The sequence below is a fragment of the Humulus lupulus genome, chromosome 5 (assembly GCF_963169125.1).
Source record: "Humulus lupulus chromosome 5, drHumLupu1.1, whole genome shotgun sequence".
In the NCBI taxonomy this organism is placed as follows: domain Eukaryota; kingdom Viridiplantae; phylum Streptophyta; class Magnoliopsida; order Rosales; family Cannabaceae; genus Humulus; species Humulus lupulus.
Genome location: NC_084797.1, coordinates 31,419,939 through 31,432,142, shown reverse-complemented (window position 1 = coordinate 31,432,142; position 12,204 = coordinate 31,419,939). Strand labels below are relative to the sequence as shown.

The window sequence follows — 12,204 nt, the reverse complement described above, 5'->3', positions numbered from 1 at the left end:
AATGTTACTCTTTAATTTCCATATCTATGTTTTGATTAATCTAATTTATGTATATCAGCATTTGGGTTTTCAAGAAATTTTAATAATGTACTGAGCTGAGATTCTCGTAGGTGAAATGAAATTAAGTCAATTTTTGGTGGAGTTGGTTTCTTAGAGGTTTCTCTCGTGATGAAATGATGGGATTATTTATTTGTTCTCAATTATTTTTTATCAAATAGACAATTTCTGGGCTGTTGAAAAATATTTTACTTGTTTTTTGTTCTTTTGATTTTGATTTATACATTTATAAGCCAATACTTTGTATGTAATATCATCAAGTCTATTAATGCAATTTCGAAAAAATCAAATGGGTGCTCGCTGGACCTTCATAGCTCTACCCTTATATGTATAAATGCATGTTGTTAGATGGGTATTCGTATAATTTGATTTGAGATGATTTTGAAAGGAGTAACTAGTTTGTTTATTGTTTTTTTTTTGTTCTCTCTTCAAATTGTGCTTACTAGTTTTGATTTTGCCTTTTTTTTTTATGACAGGTAAAAGATTTCCCATAATGTCTTGGTGCACAATTGAATCTGATCCAGGTATGATGTTGGGGTAGATTTACATAAATTTTTTTTTTTAATTTTATGCTGGGTCATGATGAATCTTTTATGTTATAATGGAGTGAAATTTAATATAATTATTATCATAAATTACTGGTATCTTGCTCATTTTGATTAGATTTATTGCTATATGTCATTAAATTTCATGATCTCCCTCTACAATTTTTTCAAATGGCCAGTCAACATCACAAATCAAAGTGCCATAGCCGTTGAGAAGAGCCTTTCTCTTCTTTTTTTTTCTCAGTTAGTATAACAACCGAGGACCATAAATAGATATGAAAATTATGGAATATTGTACTGAGAACCAACCAATATGCCTTGAATGCGTTCGATTATTCTATATTGTTTCTTTGCTTTTTTTCTTCTGGGTGTTATTAGGTCTAGGCCCTATCTCTGAATAAGGACACTTGCTGTTCTTTAGCTCAGAAATGCAGCGATTGATTTGAATCCATCCTGCTAGTACAGTTCCATAATTTTGCAGATATTATATCTTATAATGCCTGCTGGTGAATTCTCTGATATGGTAGAAAGAGTAGACATATACCAGCTGTGGTGAGTTGAGAAGGCTTTGGGCATAGCTGATCGGTCCATGTGTACAATGTAGGTTTGAGACTTTGCGGAAGCTAAGTAAACGAAGTAGCTTGTGGCCAATAAGATTATACTCAATGCATCCATATTGAGTTTAGTAGCCGCTGAACTATGACTAGTTGATGAAAAAACTCTGGCCAGTTATGGCCAATATCTCACACAGCAGAGCAGAGGGTTGGAGTTAATGAATACAGAGGTGTTTTGGACCAGTTATATCCCTTATGTCAAAGCATAAGGAATATGAGAACACAAAATTATGAATACTTTTTCAGCATAAACTATTCCACTTCCCCACATTATAGAAAGTATGTGCTATAAAGTTAATCAATCAACTTTTTGGTTCTAGTTCTTCCTTTATAATTATGCGGAGTTCACTTTAATCTTTGTTTTGTCATAATAAAGTGGGAAGTATACAGTGGACCTTGGTTGTTCAAGTATGTTCTGCCTGTTATATCTCATTTTCTGCATGTCAAATTTTATATCAATATGATCTGGGGCTTAGTCAGTAGCACAACGGAATAAAGGGACCACTAATTATGAAGATTAAAGGGAGACTGACCAATACACATGCACTCCTTTAGTGTTTTTTTGTTGGTAAAGTGGATTAGCCACGTCACCACTGATATATTTTGGAAGGTTTCTATGACACCACAAATTATTGATCACTTGCTCTAGTTAAACCTATGCTTAAACTAACTAAAACAATATTGGCATATTATCTACTTTCTTATATGAGTTTGCTCTATTTTTTTCATATACTCTATGATGAGTTCTATTTAATATCCAAATATAAAGGTAAAGTGAGCTATTTCATTCTACTTGGAGTGAATTATATGGTACTAATTAAAGAAAACAAATCAAAACTATGATTGGATTCAGAAAACTTAAAGTTGTACTTCCATCTTAAAGTTATCTACCAACTTTGATACAAGAACACTTGATGGGCACTAAATTGTTTCTCTCTCTCTTTACTGTTTTCTGGCTGGAATTGAATTCTGGGTTGATTGGTCTGGATTTTATTGCTGTTTTTTTCTCTGAATTACTGGGTTAGCAATTGTTTGAAGCAGGACGATCTTATCAGTTTTGCCTAATGATAAAAGCAGTTTATATGAGTTCTGTTTCAATCATTTCAGGACCACAAGAGTACAATAAAAGCAATTTACACGGGTTCTGAATTTCTGGAGAGTGTTTTTGCTGGTGTTGAAGTTGGTATAGTGTTTCTGTACTTGGCGTTTTTTGTTCATACTAGTTCGTAACTGTCCTTTATGCCTAAACAAGCTTAAATGATCATTTATTCTGCTGGACTAATCCTGAATATTGATGCACAGGCTCGATGCTTTTTTGTTTCGTCGATTTCAGTTATTCAGGATTTACTCCACGAACATAAACAACGGGTGGACTTGCCAAAAAGTAAGTGTTATGTTTCTGGATAGTTTCACTTGATATCAATGTACAAAATGTGTCTGTGCATGCATGTTTTCATGTCACTCAAACTACATCAACATCAAGAACAAGAATATTCACAAGCTCATTCCCTCCCTCCCAATACTATTACAATTTTTTTTGTCACTGTTGTATATGCAAAAACAATCAATAGAATATTCTTTAGATATTTTAATTAATTTCTTCTTTTTGTAGAGAAAGAAAGAAAGATAAAACTTGTTCTAATTGTAGCTTAAATATTAGGATATTAATGTTTATGCATTTTTGTTGAGTGTTCTACAATTCTAACATCTACTAGTCTTCCTAAAAAAAATAGTTTTAGTAAAGTCCCATCTTGAACTCATGACCCTCACTTTTAAAGGTTTTTATGTACCAAACTATCTTAGCTAAATAAAGTTTATAACTCGATTTATAATCATAGATATATATATTTTACATTATTATATATATATGATAATGTAAATATTTCATTTTTTTTTTAATAACTACAAAAACAATTGAAACATTATTTATCAAAACAATAATATAATAGAAAGTTATATAACGTTTATATAAGTGCATTGCATGATGTTAAAGACCAAGTATGATTTTATGAGTAAAACTCATAATAGAGTGAAAGAAAGAAGGGGCAGAAATTGATCATAATATTTGAATAATAATGCATCCGATCCGATGTGTTTTTCCGCTTTGGTGTGCTGAATTTGGAGTGTCGAGGCATGGCGTAGGTTCCTGGTAAGCTGACAAAGGGGTTTCACTCCACCAGTTTATACTCTCCCCAAACCCAATTATATTCTAATTAATTAATTAATTAGTATATTTATTTATCTATTTTCAAATAAATAATGGTACACCAAATCAAATCGATTTGCAATTGGAAATTTGAATTGGAGACTATTGTGGAAGAGATATCGGAAGAATTTGACGAGGACGAGAACAAGGACGTCGAGTACTACGTCTACGTGGGCGACCATAATAATAATAATAATCACATCAACACTTGTTATTACCAATATAACTTAACTTAAAGTGTTCTCTTTTTAGGGAAAGTTTGGTATCTATACCTAGATTAGTCATGCTGTTGTTTAGTATGAACTAGGAAAATCCTAAAACGTAGAAAATGCACCAAGTTTTAGTGGAAATTGAGTGTTGTAATTAGTGTTACTTGTGGTTGTGGTTGTAATCGACAGTACTTCATGGGCTTTTGTTCACGTTTGTAGTTTGTACACAGTATTTTCAAGAATGTGTATGAAGAAAATAATTACATGGAGCCATATATAGCTTTAATCGATCTTACGTGTACGTATGGGTTTATTATATCTGTGTATTTATATGTATTGAAAGAATGTTAGCTACTTGTTGTCTTTGGTTGATTTGTGTTGAATTTCATTTTCTTATCTATAGTATTTACAAGTTATATTAAATATAAGAAAGTGAAACTAATTTTCATTTCCATTCAAGATATTTGGTTTCGTTTGTCTATTAATTGTTTTAATGTTTGCACAATAACTCTCTCCTTTGCTCATTATTGTATTCTCTCAAACTTGTTCCTCATATTTTTTTTAAGGTGGCATAACATACAGGCAGTAACTTATATATCTTCTCTGTTATTTTATTATTATTATTATTTGTTATCATTTTATTGATTACACCCTAAAAACCTCATATTGTGCATTGTTGCAGGTACTTTTCCTTCGGTTAAAGAGAGAAGACATTTCTACCTTAGGTTAAAGAGAGAGAGAGAAGACATTTCTGTAGAGCATCAGGTTTAATCCTTAATGGGCTTATATGCTTATAGAGATTGAATGATCTTATTTGTTTGTTATTCTGTTTAAATCAAACTTGAACTAAATTTATTGTTTGTATTGGTATTATCTCTTGTTGTAAATGTTATACTCATGATCAAATAACAAAGTCAGTAATTAAAAGGAAACTCTTTCTCAAAACTAGAACAACATATTCAATGGCACATTTAAATAAATGTGTAGAGTGCAGAATGTAATGTTAGTAAAAACAGAAGTGAACAAAAATGAATATAGCCCAGAAAACTAAATAGAGAAGAAGAAAAGAAATAATGAAACCAACACAAGAATTATATTGGTTGAAGAACAAAGATCACTGTGATCTTTGTCTCTACTCCAGTTTCGAACTTGATCTCATATTCTTTATTGAACAATTGATAAAGTATGAATCCTATAAGGCAAAGTATCTTTGCCTATATATGTCACACTCCTCACATATAAATAAATTTATAAACAACTAAATATCTCTGTCCTTTTTTCTCTTGATCTGATTTTATTTTTTTGATTATGAAGAAGATTAGGACTTATATAGCTAGCTTAGATAGCAGCTAAGTGAAGAAAATGTTGAACAAAAATTGGGTGAAACTAAACAGGTATTATTTCAAAAATAACTTTAAATTTCAAGTAATATTGAAGGCCTAAGAAAATATATTAAGGTTAATCTCTTTTTTTTTTAAAATATGTAGAGCTACAAAAGAGTACACGGATGCGGCATGGGACTTTGTGAAAATGGTAGAAAGAAATTATGGTTTTCCAAATAAAATTATCTGTCCTTGTAAGAAGTGTCGAAACTTAAATCATCATTGTGTTGATGATGTTTTTGAGCACTTAGTTATAACCGGAATGGATCCAACTTATCGTATTTGGGTTCACCATGGAGAGCAACCCATTGATACTCAAGTTGACGAAGTTTCGAATAATATGGATGCATTTGATTTATACACGACTGCTGTCATGGATGATGTGGACAATAATATAGGTTGTGGAGGTGGTGAAGACGATGAATTTGTTAACGAAGATCTTCAAAAGAAGTTGGAGGATGCGAAAACTCCTTTATATGAAGGGTGTGAGAAATACACAAAACTTTCATCAATTGTAGCTGAATGGTTGGACAGACAAAAGTTTTACTGGACTATTAGAACTCCTTTGTGATATGTTTCCCAAAAACAATGTATTTCCTGATTCCATGTACTCAGTTAGGAAATTTTTGAGAAATTTCGATTTGAAATATGAAAAGATTGATGCTTGTATTAATGATTGTTGCTTATTTAGAAAGCAGAAGGCTAAAATGGATGTTTTTCCTAAGTGTAGTGTTTCTAGATGGAAAGTTGATAAACACACAAAGAATGTTAAAGTTGGTGAGGCTGCCAAAGTTTTGAGGTATTTTCCGATAATACCCCGATTGAAAAGATTGTTTAGATCAAAAGAAATGGCTGAAAACTTAAGGTGGCATTTCACTCATAAAAGTATTGATGGGAAGATGTGACATCCAGTGGATACACCTGCTTGGGATTCCATTAATGAAAGATGGCCAGAGTTTAATCTTGAACCACGCAACCTTAGGCTCGGACTAGCTGCTGATGGAATTAACCCCTATAAAAGTCTAAGCTCCACTTATAGTTGTTGGCCAGTGATGCTTGTTATCTATAATTTACCACCTTGGTTGTGCATGAGGGACGAAAATACATTTTTGTCATTATTGATTCCAGGTCGTAAACAACTTGGAAACGATATTGATATTTATTTGGAGCCTCTTATTGAAGACTTAAACAAATTGTGGAATAATGGAGTGCATACTTATGATGCATTCGACAAAAGCTTCTTCAATTTGAAGGCAATGTTGTTGTGGACAATAAACGATTTTCCTGCATATGGAAATCTTGCTGGGTGTACAACCAAAGGCAAGACATCTTGCCCGATTTGTGGTAATGATACATGTGCAACTAGGCTGAAACATAGTAAAAAAATTTCATACCAAAATACTAAGAGATTTCTCCCGTTTGATCATCCATATCGGTCTAAGAAAGCATGGTTCAATGGAGCTACAGAAGAAAGAGGCCCCCCTAAAGTTTTGAGTAGCAGTGAAATTGTTGAAGAACTAAATCAAATTGCCAACGATTTTGGAAAAAATATGAATCCCAAAAAAAGGAGTCGGGATAATAAGGTGGAAGGAATGTGGAAGAAGAAATCTATATTTTTCAATCTACCATATTGGGAGGTTAGTTTAATATATTTTGAAGTTATTTAAAATTGAAAGTTTAAGCTTATAAAATGTAACTTCAATTTGTTGATGATGTGTCTTTAATCTTTGTAGGTTTTGTTAGGTCGTCATAATTTGGATGTTATGCATATAGAAAAAAATGTGTGTGATAGTATTATTAGCACATTGTTGGACTTGAATGGAAAATCCAAAGATCATCTTAATGCTCGATTGGATTTAAAGGATTTGGGTATCAAGAAGGCCTTGCATCCGGTGGAGAAAGATGGGATTATACGACTTCTAGCAGCATCTTACACACTTTCTAGATCAGAGAAGAAAATGTTTTGCCAAAGGTTATTTGATTTAAAGTTACCTGATGGTTATAGCTCAAACATTAGTAACTGTGTAGTAGTTGAGGAACGTAAGTTGATGGGGCTTAAGTCTCGTGATTTCCATGTCTTAATGCAACAATTGCTGGTAGTGGCCATTCGAGGATTGATGGAGGATGGTCCAAGAGAGGCAATTATAAGACTTAGCAAATTTTTTAATGGAATATGCCAACATGTGGTTGACGTAAAAGAAATCAGGGAATTGGAAGCAAAAGTAGTTGAAACAATTTGTATGTTTGAAAGATATTTTCCTCCTTCATTTTTCGACCCTATGGTACATTTAGTTGTTCACCTTGGACGAGAAGTGTTATTATGTGGTCCTGTTCAATTTCGATGGATGTATCACTTTGAAAGGTAAATATTCTTAGTAACCTTTCAATAGTATAACATGAATTTCCCTTAACTAATGAGGAAGGTTCCTTCTTTATTTGTAGATATATGAAGTTACTTAAAGGGTATGTGATGCAACCTACACATCCCGAAGCATCTATTGCTGAACGTTACATTGCAGATGAGTCAATGCGCTTTTGTGCATCATTTTTGAAACAATCTAATGACGAAGGTCCCTTCATTGGACGTAACGAATATAATGATAGTGATGTGATACTTGAAGGTCGTCCACTTCATCGTGGTGTAACTGTTACACTAAATGATAAGGATCTAGCTAGTGCACATCGCTATGTATTATTCAATTTAGCTGTCACAGAGCAATATTTAGAGTGAGTGGATAAACTTATTATCTTCTAATTTCACTGTCGCTTAATTATTGATGGTGATTAATTTTTTTTAAAAATATAGGATGCATCTACAACAACTAAAAAAGAATAGCAATACTTTAAGAACCAATCACACTCTACTTTGGAAACAACATACTGAGCTTTTTCCCTTGTGGTTAGAAGAAAAGGTATGGGCCAATACACTATTTAATTTTTATTAATCTGAAATTATGATGAAATTATGTGATAAAAATGTTTCCTTCTGTAGTTTTCTACTGCAGAATTTGATGCTATGTTATCAAGATTAGCACATGGTCCTCGTAAAGTAGTCATATCCTATAAGGGATATGTTATTAATGGGCAGCGATTTCATACTAAGGATGCAGAGAGAACGACACAAAATAGTGGTGTTTATATGGAAGCAACAACAATGTGTAGATCTAGTGCTAAAGATGATGCACAATTGGCTGATGTTGTAGGATATTATGGGTTAATTAATCAGATTATACTCTTGGACTATTACAGTTTTCATATCCCTTTATTTAGGTGCAATTGGGCACATGTTGGCAAGGGTGCAAAGAAGGTTGATTGGTATACTCTTGTAAACCTACACCAAGGACAAAAAGAGTTTGTTAGAGAACCATTTATACTTGCTTCACAAGCTAAACAGATATTTTACGCAAGGGAGAATAAAAATTCAAATTGGTATATTGTGTTAAAGGCTCCACCAAGAGGACACTACGAATCAGAAATATATGATGACCAACATGATGAGAATCCGATTGCTCAAAGTTAAAAAGTACAACATTTTCTTATTAATCATAACATGTATAGTCATTACTTTTTTATGATTTTTTTTTGTGCGTTTACTATGATTTTTTTTTATTATTGTACTTATTAAGTTTCTTGAACTGCTTTAAAAATTGTTTCCTTAACTTGAGCATTGTGATTGTCATATTTAAAATACATGTTTTTGTATGATGCAAATTTAGTGCATATTTCAAATTACTTTTAACTAAATCTCTTAATCTCTTAATCTTATACAGGTACAATATGGAGACTAGAAAAAAGAAGCAGGATGGAAGTTTAGTCAATGAAAAGGATGGAGGTTTAGTCAATGAAAAGGAGGTTGGATCACCTTCAACTCAAGTTCACTTGCAACCTGGTGCTTTGAAAGCAATTGTGGCAGAAAAGAGGAGGCAATTAGCAGCTAAGTTTGGAAATTTGGCAGAGAAGAAGAAATCGAAGCTTCGTTTTGCATCCTCTACTAAATTTGTAATGGATTCACCACCTGCATCTAAAAGATCTTATGAAGTAGCGTTTGGTATAAATCCAACAAATGAGGATGACAACGAAGATGAAAACATGTCCCCACAACGAGCAACTGCGTTAGGTAGAACCCAAGCAACATCTCCACTCCACAACCTGAACAAAACAAGAAGATCTCTGCGCCATTTTGTTGACAATGATTTTGAAGATGATTTTAACACTCCACAAAAGAATTCAGAAACTATGATGAACGAGTCACCCAAGTCTAGGTTGATTAGGCCATCAACCAAAGGCTCTCCTGCTGCTAATACAAGGTCCTCCCATCGCCAATCTATTGCTCATGAAGAAGATGTGCCTCTCAATAATAATCAGGAAGAATTTCTAGTTAACTCTACAGAGCATGTCACTCAAAACAAAAGAAAAAGAGGCCCAACAAAGCTGAAAGGTATTGCTCTCCAACCTGATGGTCGTATTACTGTAAGGTTTAATGCAAGAGGGCAAGCTGTAGGGGAAGGCTCAGTTAGTCTTTCATCATTTATAGGTCCTCTTGTAAGGGAACTTGTACCATACACAATAGCTGATTGGCGAAAGGTTCCAAAATTAATGAAAGATATTTTGTGGTCAACAATCCAGGTTCTAAACTTATATTTATTCATGTGTTAAAATCTTTTATTTTTAGGTGAATACTCATAAATTAATATTTAATGTGAATGCAGACAAGGTATAAGGTGGACAAAGATTGGGAACGAGACTGGTGTATGAAAGTAATGGGAGACCTGTGGAGATCTTCCAAGTCCAGGCTAGTTACTAAGCTGAACGAGCTACCAAATGAACAAGAACGACTAAAATTAAAGCCTGATAATATCAAATCAGAAACTGAATGGAGAGTATTTGTGCGTGAAAAAACCAGTAAACAATTTCAGGTAACCAAAATTTCGATATATGTATTATATAGATTCTGCTTATTACAAATAAATTGGGTACCATACTTATTTCAATTTAGTTTATTATCAGGAGAAAGATTGAGAGAAAAAAAAACACCCATTGCTTACTTAGCTGTTACATCTCTGATATTGATGAATTATAGTTTTAATGCTTTTGGTATCTATAATCATGGTGTTCACTATAAACAGTAGCAGGTTTAATTTTCATTAAAGTTGCATTTAGCAAAAGAAGTTCATTATTCTTTTGCACTTGCTGCTAAGGTTGTTTATAGTACACATTAAGTTATGCTTTCCCTTGTATTTAAAAATTGAATTGAGTATATATATAAATGTATATATTTGAGCAATAGTTACACTGTCATTTAAAACTTGAACTGAATATATATATTCTATTTAAAAACTTGAACTGAACTATTTTCTTTGCTGCCATAGTTACTATTTTATTGCTGAAATATTTTTCTGTGTACTGTGTTTACTATTTCATTGCTAGAATACTGGTTCTGTATGTTTCTTTTACTGCTGGAGTGTTTACTGTTGGAGTGTTTATTACATACTCTTTTCTTTGCTGCCATAGTTACTGTTTTATTGTTGAAAAACTATTATGTGTACTGTGTTTACTGTTTTATTGCTAGAATACTGGTTTAGTTTTTTTGTTTTACTGCTGGAGTGTTTGGTATTCTGTATGTTCAATCGCTGGTTCATTTCTTATTTATTTTAGGCGATTAGCAATAAGTTTAAAGAGATGAGGAAGAAACAACTCCCACATACATGCAGCAGGAGAGGATATGCTCGAACAATGGATGACATGGTAAAAATTTAATAAATATTCTTGGTAGCTAAACATAAGAAAATATATGTTCTCTTTCTGAAAAATGTACTTGGATACAGAGTAGGGAAAGCTCAAAACCTGTAACAAGAGTTCAAGCTTTCTTAAAGACACACACAAAGAAGAATGGTGAACCTGTGAATGCACAAGCTGCTGAAGTTATTGTAAGTAATTTACCCTTTGTTTGTAGAAACATATGTATTTGTATGCACATAGACTTATTTAACAGTCAACTTGAAATGATTTATAGGAGAAGCTACAAGTTCTTGCAAATGAAAAACCAGATTCATGCACAACACAGAATACTGTACAAGATGCTCTCACTATTATATTTGGTCCTGACAAGAATGGTAGATCATTAGCTAATGGGAGGGGAGTAACTAATACAAAGTTAGCTATTCTAAGAGCAAGAGATGACCATATTTCACAATTGGAATCAAATCAATGTGAGATGAAGAATAAAATGTCTGAGATGATGAATCTTATTAATACTATTGCAAAAAGTGTAAACATTCAGGTAAATTAAATTAATTGACTTCTGTTTATTTTACTCTATTCATTGAAAATTATAAATGACTAAATTATTCTCAAACTTGTAGGGGTTTACTCAACCAAGTGAAGCGGAGTCACACATGCCTTCTCCTATGGTAACTACAATTTTAATTACTACCTATCATTTCACTTTTAATTTTTTAAGTATCAATATTATCTATAAATAAATATATATTTTATCATGTAATAGAGTGTTAATAATCTGAAGTTCACTCCTGAAAACAATGCTTGCAATTTACTTGATTGGAATGGAAGTGGAGAAATTGTTGCAGAAGGTCGATGGTCTTCTAGTGATCCTTTATGTGAGGTGCATCATCTTCGTCTTGGGCCTAATGCAATGAGAGTTTGGGTTGATGTTGCTAAGAAACCTACTGCATATTTATGGAGACCAACATCACATATGAGTACAATTGAAGAAGCGGTTGGTTGCACTGTTGCTTGGCCTTCTAATAAAGTTACAATGAGGTAAAATTTCATGCAACTTAAAAATGATTTATAAATAGTACAACAAATCAGCTGTAGTAACTAATTATATCATCAAAATATATAGGAAATGAACATAATGGATGAAATTCAATTGTTTCTTGGTAGATATCTTTGGTACGTATCTTTGCATAAAATTAACTAATGAATGAACATGTGTTTTCAACTATTTTGGCTACATTTGTTTTCTTAATTTTATATATTTTTCACTCTTACAGGTGCACAACTAATGAATGAAGTGTAATATTTTGGAGGGATGCCCATGATCAACAAATTATGAATCAGTTTGTTTTAAAACTTTTGCTTATGTATTTTGTCTTGCAATATACTCGTACTTTTGGGATATTGATATTTTAGCTTTATGTAGCGAACATATTAAGAATATTTGAATTT

The 12,204-nt window shown here is 32.5% G+C and overlaps 1 protein-coding gene across 1 annotated transcript; it reads left to right on the top strand.

Moving 5' to 3' along the window:
- Positions 1-9,716: 9,716 nt before the first annotated feature.
- On the top strand, positions 9,717-11,505 carry LOC133779013 (uncharacterized). The gene is made up of 5 exons (XM_062219018.1): positions 9,717-9,929; positions 10,669-10,758; positions 10,839-10,940; positions 11,027-11,293; positions 11,376-11,505. The coding sequence occupies exons 1-5, from the start codon at positions 9,717-9,719 to the stop codon at positions 11,493-11,495; spliced, it is 792 nt and encodes a 263-aa protein (XP_062075002.1). The 3' UTR covers positions 11,496-11,505.
- The last annotated feature ends 699 nt before the right edge of the window (positions 11,506-12,204 follow it).